The 25,337-nt window shown below is 43.1% G+C and overlaps 1 protein-coding gene across 1 annotated transcript in view; it reads right to left on the reverse strand.

The window, feature by feature from the left end:
* Positions 1-3,218: 3,218 nt before the first annotated feature.
* LOC132833218 (protein phosphatase 3 catalytic subunit alpha) overlaps positions 3,219-25,337 on the reverse strand; it is a 305,175-nt gene continuing 283,056 nt past the window's right edge. Inside the window, exons 10-14 of the mRNA XM_060851304.1 lie at positions 24,342-24,419; positions 19,311-19,395; positions 17,280-17,377; positions 7,293-7,322; positions 3,219-4,877 (exon numbers count right to left, since the gene is read on the reverse strand). Of these exons, the coding sequence (XP_060707287.1) occupies positions 4,696-4,877; positions 7,293-7,322; positions 17,280-17,377; positions 19,311-19,395; positions 24,342-24,419 (473 nt within the window). The 3' untranslated portion in view covers positions 3,219-4,695. The remainder of the gene's footprint in view (positions 4,878-7,292; positions 7,323-17,279; positions 17,378-19,310; positions 19,396-24,341; positions 24,420-25,337) is intronic.

Genomic DNA, 25,337 nt, shown 5'->3' on the forward strand with positions numbered 1-25,337 from the left:
TATTTCCAAGTCAGGACGGTGAGTGGTTTCGAGGGAACTCGCGGTGGGGTGTTCCCATGTTTCTGCTGCTCCTGTCCTTCTAGATGGAAGTGATTGTGATTTTGGAAGGGGCTGTCTGAGGACATTTGGTGAATTTCTGCGGTGCATCTTGTAGACAGTACACACTGCTGCTACCGAGTGTCAGTGCTGGAGGGCATGGAGGTTTGTGGATGTGGTGCCAATCAAGTGGGGGCTGCTTTGTCCCTGGATGGTGCCAAGCTCCTTGAGCATTATTGGAGCTACCCCCATCCAGGCAAGTGGGGAGTATTCCATCCCACTCCTGACTTGTGCTTGGAGGATGGTGGACAGGCTTTAGGGAGTGTGAGCAGAAATGTACACACCACATTACAGCAAGGACCCAGACACTGGAGAAAGCACAAAAGAATTCACAGGGATGATAGCTGAAGAGAGAAGATATAACTCAGAGGAAAGACTGAACTGGATTGGGCTGTTTTGGGCAGAAAAGGCCAATGATTGACAGAGTTAGGGTTTGATCGAATATACAGAGAGAAGATGCATGAATTTATTGGGGACAGAACAAGATCAGGGCTAGGGGCCATTTACACAAGAAAGTCATTAATAAATCCAATCAGGATATTCAAATTTGCAGAGCGGTGACCGTGTGGAACTTTCTCCCAGAGAGTGGGTGAGGTGAACTGGTGTTTAATGGGAGCTGGTTAGGTGATGTTACTGGGGCCCTCTTGTGATGCAGTGGTACTGTCTGTACCACTGGACTAGGAGGCCTAAGTTCAAGTTCCAACTGCTCCAGTGGTGTGTAATAACATCTCTGCACTGTCTGGTCAGAAAAATAAGTTCATTTCATTAAAAACATGGGTAAAGTCACCATAGTTTTAGAGGATGGTTCTCTCTTTAGTAGTTGAATCAGAGCACAGAGAGAGAGAAAGGAAGAGATGGGGATACTGATAGAGAGAGGTGAAGGAGACAGGAAGCTTGTGGGTGTGGGAACATCAGCAGGGAGCAGTTGAGTTGAATGGTCAGTCATAGATTTTTCATAACTAACCAATTATTGCATAGCCAACCAGTCAGCCCTGAACTTAACACCTCCCCTCACCAATCAGTGACTCGCTGGATAGCCATTATAATTCACCTGAAATGACCTAAATGCACAGTTGCCTTGGTGATTCTAACAGGAGTCTTGCTCATTAACACTCAACACTGACGACTGAGCTATGAATGTAACCATAGTAACCAGGGATCTCTCACTTACCTTTTACATTTTAATAATCATTCCTCAACCTGGTACCAAAAGCTGGTACCAAGATCAATGATGATTTGGAAACTGGCAGCTTAAAAGTCCCACATGCTGTCAACAAAGATCATCACTGTCTCGGCAGTTTGAGATTTTGCCATGATTCCAGTATGTTACTGTCAAGACGATGACATCAATCGTGAACACAGTCCCTTTGTTCCAAGTATCATTTTCAAAAGATATTTCTGAGGCACAGAACTGTCTGTCTATGTTGGGAATGTCCTGCAAAAATTATCGTGTTTTGATTTGAAATGTGAATTTATTGTTCAGACTGATCCATGGACAGATACATCAACACATTCATATACATTTTATATTGATCGCGCACACACTCATTTGTCGGAGCTACGTTTCGACAGCCCCTGCCATGACTTCCTGATGTTCAAAATGCAGTCACCACTGGGACAGAGGAACTGCACCAGTCGCTTTGCTCACAGCTAGCTCTGGCCATACAGTGACCGTGACTGGGTAAACTGGCTGCAGGATCAGAACTCACCTTGACACTGGCTCTGGGATCTCTCCTTTCCTTTCACCAGGAAAACTAGTCAAGTCACTGTTTAATGTCTCATCCAGAAGTCTCAATCTCCAGCTGCTGTCACTCAGTCACTTTTGTAAAGGAATATCTGCAGTGGGATTCAAATCCAAAGAGGGTAAACTTCTGTTGTGATGGCACAGAGATTGTGACTTAGTGATTCAAAATAAACCTCTGGAATTTGCTCCGGTAAGGGATGACAGCTCTATTACAATATTAACCATGTGACACTATGGTGGAGAACAAACCCACTGAGCTGGTGGGAGCTGTCTCAAAGAGTTACCTGATGAGATCCAGCTCTCTGCCTGCCCATCCATTATTCAGCAAATGCTCCCAGTTCACATTTTACTAAAACTGTCTGAGCCACCCTTTCCCCTTTCCTGGTTCGTCACTTACTGGCGTGTTAATTATCTTACTTGTGTGCACTGTACTCTGATTACCAACCCTTCTGCCACTGCACATATTTGCTCTTTATTAAAACCCTTTATAATTCTGAACACCTCCACCTGAATCTTGTATCGATTCTTCTATAAGGCAGTGCATGTGGATCTGTGCTATGACCCCATTATCTTGGACTGGGCTGAAGATGACTGGATAACTCCTGCAGACTGCTACCTGGTTTTGTTTTCCAATTATTTTGCATCTCTCTTTCCCAAATAGGAGGAAGTGAGGAATGCAGATGTTGGAGATCAGAGTCAAAATGTGGTGCTGCAAAAGCAGAGCAGGTCAGGCAGCATCCGAGGGCAGGAGAATCAACGTTTCGGGCATAAGCCCTTCATTAGGAATGAGGCTTGTGGGCGGACAGATAAATGGGAAAGGGGTAGGGCTGGGGGGGGGGGGGGGGGGGGGGGGGGGGGGGGGGGGGGGGAGAAGGTAGCTGGGAATGTGATAGGTAGATGGAGGTGCAGGTGGAGCTTTTTCAAAGATTTTATTAGCTTCAAAATATCCTGCGCAAGCCTTACCATAGCTCCTGCCTCAAACTCAGCTGATGGGACAGATACAGTAATAGACTCTGAACAGAGTGACCATTGGTACCTCCATGCTGTTCCAATGGCTGGAGAAAGGGAAAACTTCACACAAAACCCAGCCAAGTCTGATAGACAACAAGTAAGAGTCTACATAAAATAGTTTCACGTGGAACACAGCAGATAGAACTGCAGCAGTGTCTTCTGACAGCAACAAGGAGAAAGGGAGGACAATTTGAGACTATGTGCAAACTCAGTTAATGCTGCGTCAGACTGTGCGGTGACCAGGCATGCAATCATCCCACCCTTCTGGGAGAAAGTGTTACGAGCATCTACATCACCAATTCTGATAGACTGGAAATGAAGGATCCATGAAAGCACAGCAAAACTACTGAAGATATGTACACACCAGTTAAGTTCATGCATGTTTTATTGAAATAGTAATATAAAATACTTCCTTGTTGTTACAAGTGCATGCTTAAACTGCTGACGTTTCAGAGGTCAAATTACAAAGGCAAGGCATTCAAGGTTGTAGTGAATTACTTGGGCACATTTACTGTTGTTAAAAAAAAATCAATGGATCATCCATTATGGACCAGTTTTTAACCATATCGTCAAACCCGTAACTGATATACAGCGAAATGTGTAAATACACTAAATGATTTATTGTGGCACCAAAAAAAGTCAGACTTCACCATTGTGACTAAAACAGTGTCATGCATCTAGAGTTTTACATGTACCCACACAGCGACTGTTTAATTTTCACAATGTTTGATAAACATGCTCATCTTTTACATGTGCACTTGTGTGTACTGAAAAATGTTCAGTTTTCCACGCCCCCTCTGAATAATTTCAAGAAGTTTCTTTTTTTTTAAATTACAAAAATTCAAAAGGCATTAAGCAATTTCATACAGTGAATATAAAGTATGCAAGTTTACATTTCCAGTATATGTCAGATCACTAAGCACATTACAGTCCCATATAGGGACAGTACAGCCAGAAACGGGGGGGAAAAATCATGCAGAGGACAGTTTTACAGACTACAGATGCTATTCACTGCATTTTATATGGTATGTCCTGTTCTTCATATAGTTAAAATAAAATTTAAAATATAAATGCGTCACTCATTAATATACAATTCCAGCAAGCCACAACCAACTTAATGCAAATGAAATATAATAAGCAAAATGAATGGTAAAAGTTATAAATAAATTTCCAGTTTTTTTTGGAAAAAGGCTATCCATTGCCAAGTGAGTAATAGGTAAATACATAAACTGGTAGCATCCAAACACACTAAATCAACCTGAGGTAAGCAGAATTTGTACAAAAACCAAATTTAATTTTTGGCATTTTTCATGATTTTGCAACTTTACAAATTTCGTTTAAGACTGCCTAATTAGTTTAAAACTCTCGTAAAAGAGGAACCAAAAAGTTAATAAATAGTCCACATCTCAAATCAGCTATTATTTAGTTTGTACACCCTCATATTTTCAATTTTTTTTAATATGTCAAAGTTGAGTTCAGCAATTGTAAACGGACACAAGAAGATTAAAGAGCTATTGGACAGAGATCCCACATCCAGTATAGTAAAGGCCTTTTCAAAACAGATCTGCAAGTCTTCCTTGATGCAAAAGGAAAACATTTTGATTCATCTAATGTGTAATATTTTACCAGCATTTAACTGTTTGCTTGTCAAGAAGCAAAGGCATTTTCCATCTGAGGTAACTGAACTGTCAACAACCACAAAACAATTCCTATCACTCTGTTACTGTAATCTGTCATCCAACACTCAGCTCCCAGAGCATGCAGCAGTAATCAGAGGCAAGAATGTCAAGCCGCTTAGCTGGCAACCATACAATCATGCCTTGGAACGGGAAACTGCAAAACAATCATTGAATGTTGCCGCTCTCGGTGCCATTGGCCTCTGAGCAGACCACCTTGTTGATGGAGTTAAGGGTGCTGTCACTCTGAATCCCATCACGGCGTGGGGGCATCCTCTCGTTAATACGGTCCAGACCCTTCGCCTCAGCAAAGCTGCTGATCTTATGCTGGGGAGAGAAACCTCGGATAGCTGAACAGAGAGAGGGAGGCCACAGGTAGGGCAGAATACAGGGAGCAGGGAGGCATGAGGGGGTGGGGACAGAGAGAGAGAGAGAGAGAGAGAGAGAGAGAGAGACATGGGGAGAAAACGTGAAATAACAACCATTTCTTCACTACAGTGGATATATAAATTCAGCACAGTTATATGGTTAGCACATTGTGGCATATGTATTCAAGATTCAAAAAAAATTCTGATTAACATATTTGCAAGAAACCACACTCAACAAAGCAGGAGGTGGTTACAGGCAGTAATGGGTTTAATAAATCCATGCTTTTCTGAAGTTAATAAAGTTGGTCCAACAACACTCATTGGTCTTAGATTTTAAAGTGGAAAGCTGACAATTACAATTCTGATCACCTTGTTCCACGTCAAACCAGCTTTAGCACAGTTTTGTTTCCATTTGGTGGGCCAGCATGTTTGGGAAATGGTAACTAATTTGACAGTGAACCGACTTCCCACTGGATCATGAAGTTTAAACACAGTGGAACTGACAAGAGCCAAAAACTAAAAGCTTAGTATAAATGAAAAGCTATGTTCCGTTTTGTGGAGTTTAACTTCAAGAGTAATCTGTTACACAAGGATCGCTTACAATGCCATGTCCATTTGTAACAAGGCAGAGATGTGAAGAAATACTCTGAATACAGCCTGTTTGAGTGGACTGTTTCTTTGAATGGCAGCAGAAAGTGATTTGGCCGCTTTACACGACTGGACGCATTTTACCAGATTGCCAATAAATAAAGCCCAACGGGAAAATTCCAGCTTTAGCAAAAATGTACAATTCCAAACATGGCAGTGATATACTTTGAAAAATAAAGGTTTGTAATGAAGAGGTGATTTGCTGGATAGCCTGCCCTTACACTACAGACCCAAACATTATATCCACACTTGGAAAGTATCTGTGATGGGAGACAGGATAGGGTTTGTACACTACACAGTACACAAAGCAAGAGATGGTCCGATGGGGCAATGTCACTGCGTTAGGTATCCAGAGCTCCGGGCCCATGTTTTATTGGCAAACTGGAGAATGCTACAGCACAGGAGGCCATTCAGCTTATCATGTCTGTACTAGCTCTCTGGTAGAGCAATGTCAAATTGCACAACCTTCTTACTGTTTTTGTTCTTAGAAACTAGAGACAAAATGAGCCAAGACATCAATAAAGGGAACTCAGGATTCAGAAGGTAAACGTTACTCGATCTGACATTAACGTGTCTTTTAAGGAGACACTGACTTCATGCAGGGTATGACCTGCTGTCTATCCGGAAGGTTTAACACAGCCACAATGATTGCTAACCATTCCATTTGTCAATTCCAGAAACCATGCAGCAAACAAATGGTTAATGTGGTTTTGATTAGTACAGTGGAATCCTTTTAATAAGGAAATGGTATTTCCTACAAAAGCAACTCTTTGTCCCCAAACCAGCAGCTGAATGGAATGGGCAATTTAAACCAAATAATCATCTTCAACTGCAGTCAAGGCTTTTAATTGAATTCCAGATTCTGGACTGGACTGGGTACTTCTCAAAAATGTCAAACAGTAAGATGAAACACTTCATAATTGGATGTATTCTATCATCAGTGTGTGTTTAGCATATTCCTCAATTGTATAAACTAAATAAAGGGGAAATTAATATTTATATTTTCAGACTTGTATGGTTTTCATTGCAACAGGGTCTGAAAGGATTTGTAATTAACCATAAACATTGACAGTTTACTGTAATTAAAGTACACTGCAAGCAAGTTCCACTGAATATCACTCAAAGGTTAGTAATTATTTCGGAATCACCCTTAGAAAGCTGGTGATTCAGATATCACACAGTAATCCAACATAATGCTGCAGCTCCTGGTTTGACAGAGGGAGAACACTGGAGTTTACACAGATACTAATAAAACAAAACACACAGCAAAGCCACAGAGTCACAAACAAAAATAGCAAAAATGTATTTCCACCACCGATGCCGACTGTGGATCAGAGTTTGTTAAAAAGGAGGTTTTAAAATCACGTCTAAATAGCAGTTTGGTAACCACTATTTAATCAGCAGTCAGCTTTGCTCTTGTTCAAGTAACACAAGCCAATTTTGAAACATCAAAGTTGTTGTTAATAGATCTTCTGGAGCAGCTTTGAGAACTATGACAGTTCAGCCAGACGATGCAGGTGGGATTTCACAAGAACAAAGGTCACAACTGCATAAAAGGATAAATCTACCGAAAAGCAAAGCCACACCTCAACATGGTTAATAGATGACAGTGTTAAGGAGTGTTAGACAACTGCTGTTAGCCCAACCCCCACACGATGTACACGCTCATATATGCACACATATTTATGTATAAACCCAGTACAGCCCCCATCAGTTGTACAACTGAAAGGGGACTGTCCAAAATATTACCTTCATCAGCTTCAATAGCCTCAACAGTCGCTGGAGAAAAGAAAAGTGTTTGCAAATTGGATGAGAAAGTTGAGCTGAGAATTGATACTCTTAACAATAATGAGTAGCAAAAAAAACAGCAACTGCAGCAAGTCTAATACAAGCTTTAGTTCTCTTATGTGGAGATGAGAAACTATGAACAACACGTTCACAAAGGACAACACACAGTCAGTTTGCATGGGAGAGGTAAAAGGAAAAAAAATGACAGTGATCCCTGAGCAGAAAAAACAGTGTTATTGCTGTCTGTGTGTATGTGTACTGAGCCATAATTCATTGGTTTGCAGTATCTGATGGAAGATAAGTGCAGACTCCCCCAAGGCAAACTTATTAAAGGTCTATTAGATCCAAATCACGCGCACCAACATTCTCCCATCACTAATGCAGGTATGTAAAGTCCCTGAAAGCTGTGCCACTTGTTCAGAGAGCTCCCCAAGAGCAGCGCCCTCAGAACAAAGTCTGCTAGAAGCAGCTGCAAATGTACATCACCAGGAACATGGTTTAGGTTCACAAAGCTGGGAGGTGGCAGAATGATAATGCCCTTATCTCTGAGCCAGGAGAGCCAGGTTCAAGGTCTATCTGCTCTGAGGTGTACAATAATATCTCTGAGCAGTCTGATTAGAAACTGTTCTTGCATCATGGGAGTGTGATGAAGCGAGATAGTAATGGTAATGCTGGGCTAATGTTCTGGGATCATAGGTTCAAATCTCCCCACTACAGGTGATGGAATTTAAATTCAATGATTAAGTCTGAAATGGAAAGCTAGTCTCAGATTCAGTGACCATGTAACTACCAATTGCTGGACAATCCCATCTGGTTTACTAATATCCTCTTAGGGAAGGAACTCTGCCATCCTTTCATGGTCTGGCCAACATGTGACTCCAGACCCACAGCAATTGGGTTAAACTGCCCTGGGAAAGGGCTGAGTAGGACACTCTGCAGAAGACAAGAGCTGGCCTTCCCAGGGACACCCACATGCTGTGAAAGAATAAAGTTTGCTCTGGGTTGAATAAGGAACGTGGGCTTTATTGCTGTGACAACAGCGCTAATTCTGAGCCAGAGGTTCGAACTTATCACCGTGTCTGAAATACACAGAGTAACTGCACTGGGGGGAATACTCAGTGTTTTACTGATTTAATGTTGGGATTTTGTTTTGTAATTCTTGCTGGTGAGTTAGGTCCTATCTGGGTGAATGCGAAGGACAATTCCTTTTCCCTGAAATGCAGCATGTTCATTGATTATGGGCCTCAGACAAAGTGAGTTATTGAGAGTGGAAACTCAGCAGTAATTTAGCTCATCAGTGTACCCTCTCTTTGAGAGCCACTTACAGCACTCAGCTGTCATTACTGACTTTACATACATGCCCGAAAACCATCTTGATTTTGGCATTCCCATTTTGTCAAAAACCCCATTCTTCAGTGCTGGGTTAGAATGTCACTGTCATTGCTTCCACACTCAGCATTGCTCATTTCACCCTCAGAAATCAGCACAACCCAACAATCAGTGATTTCTGATTCTGTCCTTCCTTTGGGATCAGCCCTCAATGAAATGTTAAACTAAGTCAGAAATTGCAGGAGAGACTCAGCAGGTCTGGCAGCATCTCAGAGAGAGAAACAGAGTTAATGTTTCAAGTGCACTGTGCATTGTGAGAAACAGTTAACATTTTGGATTCTGTTTTCAAGAAGGGTCAGTGCACTTGAAACATTAACTCTGTTTCTCTCTCCGCGATGCTGCCGGACCTGCTGAGTCTCTCCAGCAATTTTGGATTTAGTTGCAGATCTTCAGCATCTGCAGTTGTTTGTTTTACCTCATGGAAAGCTGCCAGGAACCTAGTCTCAAGATTCTCTCCTGTGAATTTATTAACTAATACCCAGGTTAATGGTTAGAGACAAAGTAAATCCTGAAATAGCAATTTTAATAATTTACAATCTGATTTTTAAAAATGCATTTAATATAGAGCCATCAACACAATAGGTGCAAAAAAAATTCTAAGGTGATTTTCTGTTCACACTTTGAATGTGAAATGAAATAGGGCTAGTTTATTGGAGCAACTTCCAACCTGGTTAAACCTGGTCAAGTCAGGGTGTACACGGTTTAAGGAGCTGACTAGTTACTAATTCATCCCAGCATCCTGTAGCCCCATGCTGGGGATACTGACACAAGCTCAGTCACAGTCCCAAGTGGCTGAATCACAGAATTCTACAGCACAGAACGAGGCTATTCTGCCCATCTCCCTGCCCCACCGGAACAGCAGTGGCATAATCTTTGAAAATGGCAATCAAGACAACTCTATGCCAAGAGCTGGTTTGTGGTTCTGAGGTGAGTGGGGGAAGGGGTTGCAGACAAGAAAGTGGTGTTGAGAACCATGATCTTAGAGAATGTGGAACAGCTTCGAGGGGCTGAATGGCCTGCTCCTCTGTTTCTTGTATCAGCTTGGATTCCAGTTTGCGAGAGGAGCAGCAACTGGAGACTAATCAGGAGAGAGCAGATCTTTCTGCCACATTATTGTACACTTACCCCAAATGGAATGTAGTAGTGAGAGCAGGCCAGGGGTAGAGAGAGGTCTGTTGTGCTCAGGGAATTGCAGACACCGTGGAGGAGTGACAAAAAGCTGTTGTGTGAAGGATGTCTGGACCACGCTGAATTCAGCGTCTATCTTGCAAAAAAGCGAGTGAGTGAAAAATCTTGAACAGACTAAGAGACCTGGGGGGTGGTGTTCACCAGTCAATATCTCCTCAGACTGACTCCTGGAGTGAGTGAATTTGCTGACTGGGTCAGAATCACAGTGCTGTTCAGCAAAATCAGACATTGTTCAGTAAAATGCTGTGCAAATGAAGCGAGCTTGATGTGAGGAAAACCTCTCTCATTCAGTGTGGGGTTAGGATCTGGAATTCATCACCTGGAAACATGGTGGAGGTAGGTTCCAGTGTGATAGTCAAGATGATATTGGATGGTTATTTGAATAGAGTCGCTGTGCAGGGATAGGGAGAAAAGGCAGGAGACTGGTGTTAGGGAATAGAACAGGTGCAGGCACCATGGGCTGAATGGCCTCTTTCTAAACTGTTACATTGCTGGGATTCTGAAAAGGAAACGTTATTGACTTTGGCAGAGTCATCCACTGAACACAAAGTGTTTCTTTAAAAAAAAGTATGGATGTGGAATCTTCCAGGTGGTGAAGGGAAACACACATGTCCTCACCGTAATATCTCCCTCATTGGGAAGGACATGAGATCAACTCAGTCTGTCCTTTATCTAGTCAGCATCTCACCTGCAAGTACTCTCACACCCCTTCTCTTTGGAAATTTCCATCCTTTCAAATCCCTCCACAGTCTCATCTCCTCCCAAACTCTGCAATCTGATTGGCTGGGCCCAGCATTTACTATCTATCCGTCATCAAGTCTGAAGGCGGCACTGGTTCAGTTTAAGTTCACTGGAGTTCAGTTTAAGAGCAATAAGAGGTGACATCCTTGAAAGATACAGAGTTCTTAATGGGCTGGACAGGGTCAATGCTGAGAGGATGCTCCCCCTCATGGGAGAGTCTGGGACCAAAGGTCTCAGAATAAAGGGGCACCAATTTAAGACTGAGATGAGAAGGAATTTCTTCTGTCAGATGTTGAGTGTCTCTGGAAGTCTTTGCCATAGAGGACTTTGGGGCAGAGTCCTTGGGTATACTTAAGGCTGAGATAGATTCTTGATCTGTTTCTACGGAAAGGACAGGAAAGTGGGTGTGAGCAATGTCAGATCAGCCACGATCCTATTGAATGGCCTACTCCTGTTCCTATTTCTTCTGACCTAAGGGAGTTCTCACAGTGCCATTAGTGAGGAAATCCTCCGAATCATTCCCACTTTAATCACTCCATCACTGAGGGCTATGCCTGCTGAGCCCTGAGCTAGAGTCTTGTCTCTCTGTAATATACTAACAATCACACTCCCACCTCCTCCTTGAAACCCAGCTCTTTGTCAAAGCCTTTGGTCCATGAGCTGACATCTCTTCATGCCTCATTACATTTGAGAACACTTCAGTGAAGCACTGCGTAAGTGGAAGAGTTATTTTGCCTATTTTGATCTAGATACCCTCAACTTAGTTTTCGTAATGAATAAGTGCAGGGTCATTTAGTATTCAACAGAGTCACAAGGCATGTTAAATATTTACCAATAAGTATTTCTGGCAAAGATATTATTTAGCGGAGCTACCAGTGAGTGGATGGAAAATATTCCCTATTGCTGCCCTACTGGGAAAATGAGACCCTAGGGGGTGGTAACCAAGATAAACATGGTTCAAATTAGACCCTGAATAATTGGCAATATGTAGATTGTACTAAGAGGAAAATCATTAAGAAAACTTTCAAGCTGATATTAAAAAACTGGCTGTATGATGCCCTTGACAGAAGGGGCACTGTACCACAGCGGTGTCCGGCCTTGAGTTCATTGCTGAGTGGATGGTATTTAATATCCCTTAAACGGTCAGCCATTTCAGTTATAAGCCAATCACAAGAGCAGCAAACTGGATTGGACCTCACAGGAAAGTTGTGAGATTCTGAGTAATTCAGGTAAACATGACAAGTGTCAGTTTCTGACAGTGATCAGAGAGGAATCTTATGGATTCTTTTGGAATGTCAGCCCAGTCAACATTGTCATTCTCAGCACGTGTCAACAGCAAACTGAGCTCTGTCAATCCTGCAATGTCCCTGTGACTAATAACTGGGGTTCACGATCATTCTGAAGGATATGGACAGCAGAGAGCTGGGAACACCAGCCCCTGCAATTTTCCCTCCAAGCCACTCACCAGCCTGACTTGGAAACATATCACCATCCCTTCCCTGTCGCTGGGTCAGAATCCTGGAATTCCCTTCCTAACGGCATTGTGGGTCTACCTACAGCACGTGGACGGCAGTGGTTCAAGGAGACAGCTCACCCCCACCTTCTCAAGGGGCAGCTCGGGACGGGTAATGAATGCTGGGCCCAGCCAGCATTCCATAAATCTATAAAAGGTGAGTGATTCCTTGGTCAGGTGGTTACAACATGGTTTCAGGTGTGTAGAGAGGAGTCTTTACAATTTCACTTCGACACAAGTTAAGGAATGATGATGATTACTTCAGCAGTTTAACGATGATTTCAGTTGAGCTCCTTGATCTCCTATTGATCACTCACTGGTTTCTCAATCTCGATGGTAATTTGTCAGTGTGAGATGATCCAATCTCATTTGGTAACTTCATGCTAACAACTACAATCTCCCAAACATTTGGACCCAGGCTGTTAATGTTAAAAGTGAACAGGGGGACCTTTCATGATCACAGGATCTTTTTGACAGGTTAGAGACTCACTTGGCTTGGTTGACCGTTGTCCCTTGCTTTATGAGGCTTCCATGAATTTCCTGTGACACTGTGGTTTTACAATAAAACAGGAGACCAGAAAATGCCAATGTGTCTGCTATAGTACGCACACACACATTCCATCAGGTACTGCAGATATCCCAGTGACACAGCTAGTGTGTGCATCATTGCACCATCAAATGTTCCTTCAGGTGGATACTTAATATCAGATACCTTTAAAGTGCAGGTATATTGTCTGGATAAAGCTAAACATCCCTCTTGTTTGCTGTTAAGGGCAAGCTCTTCTGCTTTTAATTGAAGTAAAGCAATAAGAATTGAAGTAATTTATTGAAGAACTAAGGAATGAACCCATAGCTGATGCTAACGTGGACTTTGCAGCTAATACAAGAGCTGGGAAGGAAAACAATTATTCCTCAACTGAGGGAGAACTGCTCTCCTTGGGACTGCTGCTATCCAGCTCCACCTGATAAATGTTCATGTTATTGCTGATCCCATGTGTCAGTTTGCAGAGGGGAATGTTGTTAGCATGTGAGAGTTAGCACCAACACACAGAACACAGACACACACAGGTACATGGGTGAAGTGAATGAAACAGGTACCTGATTCATCTGAACAGAAGGGAGAGAGAAAGAGTATATCAGAAAGCAAATAGAATCTTGAGAAGGGTGAAGCAGAGAGGAAGTTCATGGGGAGCATTGAACAGACATCCCCATTCCACACGCAATACCCAGTTCACACACACATAAATATACCAGGAGACAATTTACTTCAGTTACTCAGATCAACAATATAAGTCAACAATCTGAAGAAAGTTTAAATACCAAAAGACATGTTGCTGGGAGGTGATGAGTTTCATTTGTGCCCAAGTCTCACCAACCTTTATCACCTGAAACTGATACCTTCAATTACATACATCAGACGGTAATGAGGGAAGGATACCAGGTAATTAATAAATCCCTAGCTTCGATACAACCCTTGGAGAAAATATACATTCAGGAGCAATTTCAAAAACCAACATGGAGGGTTATTAAATATATTTTATAATTATATGATTAACTTCTACAAGGGCAATAATGGGTTAATCTACTTGCCAAGCCAAACACTTGTCTTAGATTTCATGGAACTACATAGCTCACTAAACTCATTCTGTTCGCATCTCCTCAGTTTTTGTTACTGACTTTCACTACAAATACATAACTGTATGTCAGCAGCAATATTCGAGGTGCCATTGTCCAAAACCTGGCTCAAGGACAGAAGGAATATCAGCATTCAATTAAATTTATATTCCCAATTAGCTACAAATCTCAACTTTATTTCCCTCATACTTCTGTAAGTTTGACTTGCACCCAAATAAAGACTTTAGAGTCAAATATTTCAGCAGTTTGTCTTTTTTTTTGAAAGATCGAATTTAACAGGGAGAGCAACACCCTGGCTTATTACGGACCTCCTAACACAAATGCAGGGATTAGGGAAAAGTTACTGCATGGTCTAAGGCAGTGGTAGTGTTCCTGCCTCTGAGCCAGGAGACATGAGTTTAAGTGCAATCTGCTCTAGAGATGTGTGGTAACATCTCTGAACAGGTTCATTAAACATACCTAGAGTATGCACTATTTCAAAAGGAATCCCATTATGGTATTTAATGGATTCAGAATGTCAGGGGGATCTTGATAATATAAATGCAGCACCCAAATAAACCAACATGGGATCAATCTGATAGGTCAGTCGAGGGATTAGAGTCATAGAGATGTACAGCATGGAAACAGACCCTTCAGTCCAACCTGTCCATGCCGACCAGATATCCCAACCCAATCTAGTCCCACCTGCCAGCACCCGGCCCATATCCCTCCAAATCCTTCCTATCCATATACCCATCCAAATGTCTCTTAAATGCTGCAATTGTACCAGCCTCCACCACTTCCTCTGGCAGCTCATTCCATACACGTACCACTCTCGTGAGAAAGTTACCCCTTGGGTCTCTTTTGGATTGATAAAGACAGGGATTTATCTCCAGATTGAGGACTGTCACCCTGAATGTAAGTTTGCTCACTGAGCTGAAAGGTTTGTTTTCAGACGTTTCATCACCGTACTAGGTAACATCATCAGTGAGCCTCTAGTGAAGCACTGGTGACATGGCCTGCTTTTTATTTATGTGTTTAGGTTTCCTTGGGTTGGTGATGTCATTTTCTGTTCTTTTGCTCAGGGGGTGGTAAACAGGATCCAAGGTCAAGGTGTTTGTTGATAGAGTTCCGGTTGGAATGCCATGTCTCTAGGAATTCTCATGCATGTCTCTGTTTGGTTTGTCTGAGGATGAATGTGTTGCCCCAGTCAAAGTGGTGTCCTTCCTCATCCATATGTGAGGATACTAGTGAGAGAGGGTCATGCCTTTTTGTGGCTAGTTGGTGTTCATGTATCCTGGTGGCTAGTTTTCTGCCTATTTGTCCAATGTAGTGTTGGTTACCGTCCTTGCTCAGTATTTTGTAAATGACATTAGTTTTGCTTGTTGTCTTTATAGGATCTTTCAAGTTCATTAGCTGCTGTTTTAGTGTGTTGGTGGGTTTGTGGGCTATCATGATGCCAAGGGATCTGAGTAGTCTGGCAGTCATTTCTGAGATGTCTTTGATGTAGGGGAGTGAGACGAGGATATGTTTTGTCTGTTTGTTTGGGTTTGTTGTGGAGAAATCTACGGACTGTGTTCATTGGGTACCAATTCTTTTTGGATACACTGTATAGGTGATTTCCCTCTGCTCTGTGTAGTTCCTCTGTGCTGCAGTGTGTGTGGTAACTTCAAACCAGCATCTATAGGAAAACAATACACAGACCAAGTACTGAACTACAGAAGCAATCATCCCAACACCCACAAACGAAGCTCCATTAGAACATTATTTCAATGAGCCACCACACACTGCAGCACACTGAGGAACTACAAAGAGCAGAGGAAAATCACCTATACCGTGTATTCAAAAAGAACGGGTACCAATGAACACAGTCCGTAGATTTCTCAGCAACAAACCCAAACAAGCAGGCAAACTCGCCCAGAAACCCTCGCCACTCTCCCCCACATCAAAGACATCTCAGAAATGACCACCAGATTACTCAGACCCTTTGGCATTATGATAGCCCACAAACCCACCAACACACTAAAACAGCAGCTAATGAACTTGAAAAGACCCAATACAGACAATAAAGAAAACTAAAGTCATTTACACAATACCGTGCAAGAAACTGTAACAAACACTATATTTAACAAACAGGGCAGAAAACTAGCCACCAGGATACATGAACACCAACTCGCCACAAAAAAACATGACCCTCTCTCACTGGTATCCTCACATACAGATAAAGAAGGACACCACTTTGACTGGGACAACACATCCAATCTAGGACAAACCAAACAAAGACACGCACGAGAATTCCTCGAAGCATGGCATTCCAGCCGGAACTCTATCGACATACACGTTGACTTGGATCCCATTTACCAACCCCCTGAGAAAAAGAACAGAAAATGACATCACCACAGGAAATTAAATCACCAAGGAAACCTCAACACAAATGAAAAGCGGGCCATACCACCAGTGCTTTATCCGGAGGCTCACTGATGATGTTACCTAGTTTGGTGACGAAAAGTCTGAAAACAAACCTACATCCATAACCCCAACCTTAGCTACAAACTTTCTCAGAACTTGCTAATTAATATCCTGAAGTTTTGATTCTGGGATTATTGTAGAATTTTTGTGTCATTTGATGCAGCTACTTAAATACTGAATTACTTACACAGCATAATTCTGAAAATTAACATCTGCTCTTTCTTATTAATAGGGCAGCTAATACTTAGAGAATAAATCTAATTTAATTTTCATTAGTAAATTGAAAAAGTCAGGTTATGAATCAAACTTTGCACTAAATCTAATTATTTTTTCCATCACATTATTTGACCAAATTCTTATTGGTTGTCCAATTACAGAAATATGTCAAATAAAAATTAGTTATTCTGGCAATGAATTAAATGAGATCACTCTCAATACTCTCACCAATGGGCCACATTTTTTCTTTTGCAGAATTATGTTTGAATAAACTTCCTTTTTAAAAAAAGCCTCTCCTCTGGGAATAGTGAACAAGAGTGGAATGTGAAGCTGCTCAGAGTCTAATTGGATCAAAGAGATCCAGAGGAGAAAAGCTAGATCTGGAGCATTTGGATGCAGTGGGTTAGACTGTGCTGTCACCTGGAAGCTAGCAGGAGTCACGAGTGGGGTTTGGATGGTGGTTCGTTGTAACATCTTGACTATGATACAGGTTAATAGCACCAGTGGAACCAGCTGTGTAAGCTTAGACTAGCAGTCCACCCGTCACACAAAGTTAAGGACAGTGCTTCTTTCGACATTGTGATGCACTGACTATTTCCTGTTTCACACGTGTTAGCCACACAGTGTTGCAAAGATACTTTTACACAGTTTAATTTCTGGAAGAACTGATTTTACACTGTTCCAGTTTCCATCATTACCAGTAACAGAATATGCCAAATTCAAAAGTACTGGCAGCAAAATCACTGAGCCAAGTAAAGGGTGCACTTGTTGTGATCAGTTCGGAACAATTAGGATGGAATAACAAAATCCACTCTTACCACTTTGGAGGGTTTGCTTGCCTCCAGCCAGGACACCACTGGGAAGCATTCCTGTAGGAGTTAGGCCTTTCAGTGTCAGAACACTCTCACTCTCCTCTCTGGAAAACAACAAAACAAAAATCATCTCTCACTGTCCACAAGAGCCACAGTGCTTGACACACGCCTGGCTAAGCTGGTTAACTGACTGCACTCCCTCATCAGTTTAAGGCATGCGAAGGCAAAGCCTACAAACAGACCAGAAAGTTCCAGTCCAGTCCAGTCCAGTCTGCCCCATCTCTCAATAAGACCATGACAAATCTGATAAATCTCAACTCCACTCAGCTGCCTGTTACCCCACAACCCTCAATTCCCTTCCTGATTCACTATATCCAAGACAGAGAGAGAGAGACAGATATTTAACAACCCAACCTTGTCAGCCCTCTGTGGTAAAGAATTCTGCAGATTTGCAACACTCTGAATGGAGGAACCCCCTCCTTATCTCTGTCTTAAATGGGTGCCCCCTTATTCTGAGATGATGGCCTGTGATCCTGGAGACATTCACACAGTGAAACAACCTGCCCCCGTCAACCCTACCAGGCTCTGGAAGAATCTGACACCCTCCAGCGAAAGCATCTTTTATTCTTGAGCTCCAGTAAGCTGTTGGAATACCAGGCAGCAATAACAGAAGTGACACCATTAACTTGTAAATGTGGTCTGCATTATGATGGCAGTCAGTCAGATAGACAGGGAGACTGTATCTAGTCAGACTGTCCCTCCGCCCAGCAGATTCACCGACAGGATGAGGTGACCAGGCTTCTGAAGCAACTTCGAGAGAGTGGTGCTGGAAAAGCACAGCAGGTCAGGCAGCATCCGAGGAGCAGAAGAGTTGATGTTTCCAGCAAGGTGGCATGTTTCAGCTGTAAACTATTCTTCAGAATTTCAATGTTTTGTATTGGGAGTTCTAGGAGCACAATGGTAGCGTCATTACCTCTGAGCTGGTAGACCTGGGTTTGTGAATCACTTGCTCCAGAGGCATCATTAAATCCTGGGATAGGGTGATTAAAAATGCTTCCCGTGTTAAAACCAATCTGTTCAGAGAGATATTAATGACACACTACTGGAGGAGGTGGGACTTGAACCCAGGTCTCTTCAGCCAGTTCTTTGTTTTATTATACCACGAGCATCTAGAAGAACAAAGGCAGTGGGTACATGGGAACACCACTACAAGTTCCCCTCCAATCCACTTGACTTGGAAGTATTTTACCATTCCCTCAGAGTCACTGTCCAAATCCTGGAACTGCCTCTCCAACAGCGTTGTGGGTCTACCTACAGCACATGGCCTTCAGTAGTGCACAAGGTGGTACACCATTCCCACCTTCTCAAGGGGCAACTAGGGACAGGCAGTAAATGTTGGTCCAGCCAGCGACACTCATATCCTGTTAATGAGTTTAAAATCCTTGGCATGTTGCAGCCTATCCAGCCAGTACCTTGTGGCAGAGTCGATAGATTACCCGCTGTTTGTGGGTGAGTTGGCTCAAGTAACTGAGGAGGTGATAAACCCAAGACCTCAGGCTGTGATGGTGCAACTGAATGCTCTTCAGACTCTGGGCACCAATCCTGGTCATTTGGGATTTGGCACTTACCCATCCTTCATATTGTGGGGGTGAGCTGTGGGGTGCTCCCCTAATTTACATGAATCCTACACCCGGATTCCACCATCCCGCCCGCTCCTGACTGTAGGGGGGACATGTGAAAATCAATCCTTGGTCTTTCCCCTTAACTTGGCAAAACTGTACCTTTTCAAATATTCAGGGGAAGAAACAAGAATCGTTAAACCAATCACTACAACAGCAGAACGCCTTCCTTCAGACTGGGATGTTGATGCAGTTTTTCTCTCTCCTCAGGTACTGCCTGACCTGCTGAGAAATTGCAGCATTTTCTGTTTCCATTCTATTAAATTCCTGCCTTCAAATTCTACCCGGCAACAGAAGTAACATCCAAAATAAAACCAGGCAGCAGGAAAGAGCAGAGAGGAGATGGAACAAGACTTACCGCAGAACAGAAAACATCTTGGCCATCTTGCCAATTGCCCGGATCTTGTTCCGAATCACTTCTTTACGAGCAGCAGCTGATGCACCTGGCAAAATACCACAACCATCTTACCATCTGCACCCTCACCGCGCTCGCTCGCTCACTCAGCCTCACCGCGCACGCTTGCTCACACTCACGCTCAGCCTCACCGTGCACGCCCACCCAAACACCCACAACCGCACCGCGCACGCTCGCTCACACCCTCACCACGCCCACTCGCTCACTCACAACCTAACCATGCACGCTCGCCCACTCGCTCACCGCCTCACGTGCACGCTCACCTGCACGCTCGCCCACTGCCTCACCGTGTACGCTTGGCCACATGCCCACCGCCTCACGTGCACACACGTCCACTATCTCACCGTGCACGCTCACCCACACGTCCACAGCTGCACCGTGCACGCTCTCTCACTCACAGCCGCACCGTGCACGCTCCCTCACTCACACCCGCACCGTGCACACTCCCTCACTGTGCACGCTCCCTCACTCACACCCTCACCGCGCATGCTCTCTCACTCTCACTCAGATGGTCACACCCTTTCATTCACACTCTCACAAACTCTGGCAGATTGAAGCCTGAATATTCACTGAGTGAGGCATATCAATCTTCAGCGGATATTAGCTGTGCAGGCTAAACCAGGCTCAAGCTTTGAGATTAAAAACAGCAAGTCCAAATTGAATGTCTCTGCACATGAGATGCTAAACATTGTGACCACAGTTTAAACCAGAAACGAAAAACTGAAAAATGCTGATGTGTGAGCTGAGAATTGTTAAACATTTTCCCCGATAGACATTGTTGTCCATAATTGTTCTGTGGATGAAGCATTTCTTTGTGCAGTGAGAGAGAGAGAGAGAGAGAGAGACAGACAGACACTGAGAAGGAGACAGAGAATGGAAAGAGAGGAGAGAGAGGGGGAGGAAATAGTGAGATGGAGGAAGGAGAAAGAGAAAAAGAGATGGGAGGGACGAGGCAGGGAGTGTTGGGGGGAGGATGGGGTATAAGGGGGATGGTTTTGCGGCACGTTGCTGAGGTTTATAAAGTGACTCTTTGAGCCGAAGGGTCAGTGAGAGCCGTGGCTTCACGTGGGGCTGACAGGAACGGAATGGTGTGGGGGGGGGGGGGGTTCAAGACCGTACCAGCCCCCAGACACAGGTACAAACCTTCACTGTACGATGGTGAAACGGATACGCCAGTAAAATTGAAGTGGAAGCACACAGAAATAAAACAGCTGCTTCTTTCACTTTCCAATTCGGAGGTCAGGTTCTTGCACTAATGCAACAATTTAGAGGACTCCTTCAGTGCTTTTACAGGTCTCGTTTACTCAGTTTATTTTGAGGGCAGAGACTGATTAAAGCATTAGTAAGCACATTAGGAACTTGTGATAGGAGGTGTCAGTGTGGTACAACTTGTTGTTCAGGGAAATTAATCATTGGATCAGCTGAGAGTGCTGGAAAGGTTTTGAGTTTGTGATGGATACGCTTGACAAAGTGCATATGCCTCTCCTGACAGAACCTTAACAGAATTAAAACAATCAAACTCATCCTTCCCCAACCAACATATCAAAAACAAGCTCAATATCTAGTCTTTGCAATAGAATCTGATCAGGTCAGATTTGTGCCAGTGAATCAGAAAGCTGTAAGTAAAATTCCCATTCTAAACTCGGTTATAACCTGAGTGCAACTCTGGCAGAGAGTATCTGAGACAGACTCTTCTAGATAGGAAAATTAAACTGAGATCATACCGACTGGATCCGGTATCAAAAAGCCTTCCCTGTGTCACAATTATTTGCCCCATCAACATCACCTTGATTGCACATCTATTACTAATCTAACAAGTCAGGCCAGAACTACAATTCGGGCCATCACAGTACCAGGCTTTCGAATGGTTCTGCCCTGAAATTGAATCTCCCAGACTCGGTATTTTCCAAATGTACTATTTAACCAACAAAAAGAAAACTATCAGCAATTATCATTAAATGTCCTCTTTAGTTCAATCCAGCGCACTGGCCTTACAACAAAAGCCTTTGACTGTTTAGATCTTGTTGGGTACTCATTGCTGTGAAATATTTTAGAAGCAGCAATACTTTACACAGGAGAGCGCAGAATGTGCAGGATTTCCATGGCTGAGGGGGACAGACTACAGAGATCTGGTTCTTGTTGTGATCATTGTTTCAGGATAATCATACTTTAGAAACTAGTGCAGAATGTTTGACCAGTCCACCAGTTTCCCTGGAGAGTTTTGTTCCAAGAGAGCACCAACGGCCAGGTGGAAAATATTGATGGAAAAGCCTGTGATTCCCGATGGAGATGGGGAATCCCTTTGGGGTCCACCACAAACTGTCTGGGTGCCTCTCACTGAGAGAGAGGATGAGTGAACGGTGTGACAGACCATAGTCCAAAACCTCAAGCTAATACGCTGGGGACAAGAGTTTAAATCCTATCCTGGCAGGTGGTCACAGTTAAACTCAATAAAAATCTGGAATTATAAAGCTCACGGCATTAATGTGTTGTAACTGTCATTAATGGTCACTGCCTATTATTCTCAGTACCCATCTGGTTCACTAATGTCCTTCAGCGAAGGAAATCTGTCATATTTATCTGGCTTGGCCTACCCAGGCTGACAGCAATGAGTTTGACTCAGCCACACACACCCTCTGAAAGGATCAAGCAAGTCAATTAGGCAGCTAGGGATGGCCAATGGATGCTGGCACTGTCAACACTCTGAGAATGAATGTTTAAAATAGTCAAAAATAAAATCCTTTCTCCTATATCTGACTGTTGGGAACAGGCAGAATTGGGCTTGGACACAACGACTGGAGTTACTTTAATTGGAGTAATTCGGAAGGAAAGCTCCAGGATTTCCCAACCCAATTAGTCTTGAACTATTCAGCTTTAGCCCAGACAACCTAACACATGACGTTTAGTTTTGGGATATTTATCTGACTACAACCACCACCGGAATGGGAATGATTAGCACCACCCTCTGATTTACGTCACACTGCACAGAAACAGCAAATCAGATTAGACCAAGACCGAACATACACACTTCAATGTTTCTCTTTTCTCACACTCCTTGCAAGTTAAACTATTAAAGATTAGATACGAAAATGCCAGAAACTCATTCAATAGAAACCTAATCTGTGAATCTCAAATCTTGATGCCCCTGAGCACAAACAAATCTGTTTTCAAAGCTCTCTCAACGCTGCCCTAGAAATGTCAAATATTGCAGGCAAAGAAATGACAAGCGAGTCTCTACCAGCTTTTCCCTTCGTCATCTCGTTTGTACCTTTTCTCTGGCCATAAATGAGGTGTTCTTCTCACAAGAAAATCCAGAAAATAAAGAGATAGAAAAATCAGTAGAAAGTTTTGAAGAATGGGAACAAAATACAGGTACAAATATCTGACAGAACCAATGGAAAAGTTTTAAAATCAAATTCTGTGGAGATAGAAGAGAAACAAATTAGATGAAGGAAAATAAAAGGAAAAAACAAACAAAATAGTTGATGAAAATAGGTGCTTGGATTAAGGCAGCATTTAACCAAATAGCACATTAAATTAAATCAATAAAAGTTGGCTTCAGTCACTAAACTCTACTGGGATACTGTTGCTCTAAATACAGTCATCACTGCATGAAACAACATAACAGGTTTAATTTTCAGTGATTAGGAATGGCTTTTATTTACAATAGCATGACATCAAAGGTTTAGAGATGGTGCAGAAATTTATGAGAATATTTCAGGGTTGCTTCAGATACATGGAGAGACAAGGATATAGAAAAGTTACAGTTGTGGGGGGAGGGTAGGCTAATGAGAGTTATTGAAAATGGCAAAGAATTTTAAGAGTGGATAAGGAGAAATTGTTCTCCAAGATAGGTAGGCTAATAACCATGGGAACAGGAAGAGGCCATTCAGCCCCTTGAGCCTATTCCACCATTCAATACGATCATGACTGATCTGAGAGCCAATACCTTTGCCACACATCCTTTCCTATCTTGGGTTAACAAAGATCTATTGGTCTCAGATTTAAAATTAACAATTAGTTCAGCATCAATTGGCATTTTTGACAAGAACTGATCTCCAGCTTAACTCCATTTTTTATGACAACGACAAACCTGGTGCTAAGGTCCCAAAGCAACAAGCAATACTTTCTCTCTAATCACCCAAGTTACTGCCCCAGAAATTGTGAAACCTTTGATCAAATCATTCTTTATTAAAAGTGTTCAGAAACAACTTTCCCCATTTCTTTTTCACCTGCGGCCGGGGGGGGGGGGGGGGGGAGAAGATTGAAATTAATTTGCAAAAAACCCAACAGGTGGAACCAACGAAGACATTTGGTTTAAATATGGCTAATTCTGATGACCCACAACTTGAAGCAAATTCAGTGATAACTTTCAAAAAAGGGGATAGGATAAAGACTTGGAAATGGCAGGACCACAGGAAAGGTGGTCAAACAAGACCGATGTTTCAGAGAGGGGGTACAGGGCGGGAGCTGAAGATGTGTAGTGCGCTACCTGGGAGACACTGTTACCCACCATCACCTTTTTCCTTTCGTGAAGTTCTGTTTCCCTCCCGGTTACAAGAGTCACATTTTAGAACCAAGAGTGGAGCCAATCATGTGATACTCCCAGGAAGTGGGCATCTACCCACAGGAAGTAGATGTGACATTTACAATTACTTTAAAAACCCCTGAATCAAGTTATCATGTCACTGCAAGAAAATATTATTAATTGTGAGAATTCCAATATTTAGGTAGCTGAATTCTTCCATTCTGTTCCACAGCATACAGGTATGTTAGAAATGATGTTTTTAAATATGGTGTTGAGATTACAAGGTCATATAGAATGAAGAAAGAATGAAAATAGCCAGAAAACAATGATGCAAAAGGCGAATAAACTGTCAGGCACTGACCAAGACTGGCCTTTGGCAATGACACAGAGTTCACTCTGGCCACAGAAGTGAGACCCAACAACCCAATGCAGATGCAGTTTCTTACCATCGAAGCCATCGTCTCCTTCAGTCATCAGTTCATCGTCAGAGCAGATGTTCAGTACATTCACTAACATCTCAGTCACTAGAACAAAGACAGAGGGAAATAAACCATCAGCAAAACAGACAATTGATTAGATTAGACTTACAGTGTGGAAACAGGCCCTTCGGCCCAACAAGTCCACACCGACCCGCCGAAGCGCAACCCACCCAGACCCCTACATTTACCCCTTACCTAACACTACGGGCAATTTAGCACGGCCAATTCACCTGACCCGCACATCTTTGTGACTGTGGGAGGAAACCGGAGCACCCGGAGGAAACCCACGCAGACACGGGGAGAACGTGCAAACTCCACACAGTCAGTCGCCTGAGTCGGGAATTGAACCCGGGTCTACAGGCGCTGTGAGGCAGCAGTGCTAACCACTGTGCCACCGTGCCGCCCAAAATTGCCTGAGGTAAATGCAGACAAGGACAATTCACTCAATCAGGTGAGGACAGAGCAGCTGTCAATGTAAAGGGTGCAGTCACCAGCTTCCTGTTGCTGTTTTCTCAAACAGGTTTCAGTTGTCCATTGCCATCTTGTCTGAACACTACTGGCCTCTCTCTTCACATCAGATGTAAAGAACAAAAGAACTTGCATTCATATAGTACCCTTCACATTCTCAGGACATCCCAACGTGCCTTACCACCAACGCAGTCACTTGCTTGGGGGAGGGGGAGGAGGATGCGGGGGGGAGCAAGCTCCTATCAACAACAATGACGAGATAAATTACTTCTAGTTGCACAGAAGAAAGACATTAGCCCGAAGCTCCTGGTCCCTTCCTGACAGTAATGTCGAGAGCAAGCTGGGCCTTGGGTTAATGTCTCATTCCAAAGCCAGCACCTCGGGCAATGCAGCACTCTGTCAGTGGCAGTCAGCCTGGCCTTGGTTCTCTAGGCTAGAGTGTGAAACCTCACTTTCTGACTGACACACGAGACAGTGTAACTGACCAAGTGAAAG

This window comes from Hemiscyllium ocellatum, chromosome 36 (assembly GCF_020745735.1).
Source record: "Hemiscyllium ocellatum isolate sHemOce1 chromosome 36, sHemOce1.pat.X.cur, whole genome shotgun sequence".
NCBI lineage: Eukaryota > Metazoa > Chordata > Chondrichthyes > Orectolobiformes > Hemiscylliidae > Hemiscyllium > Hemiscyllium ocellatum.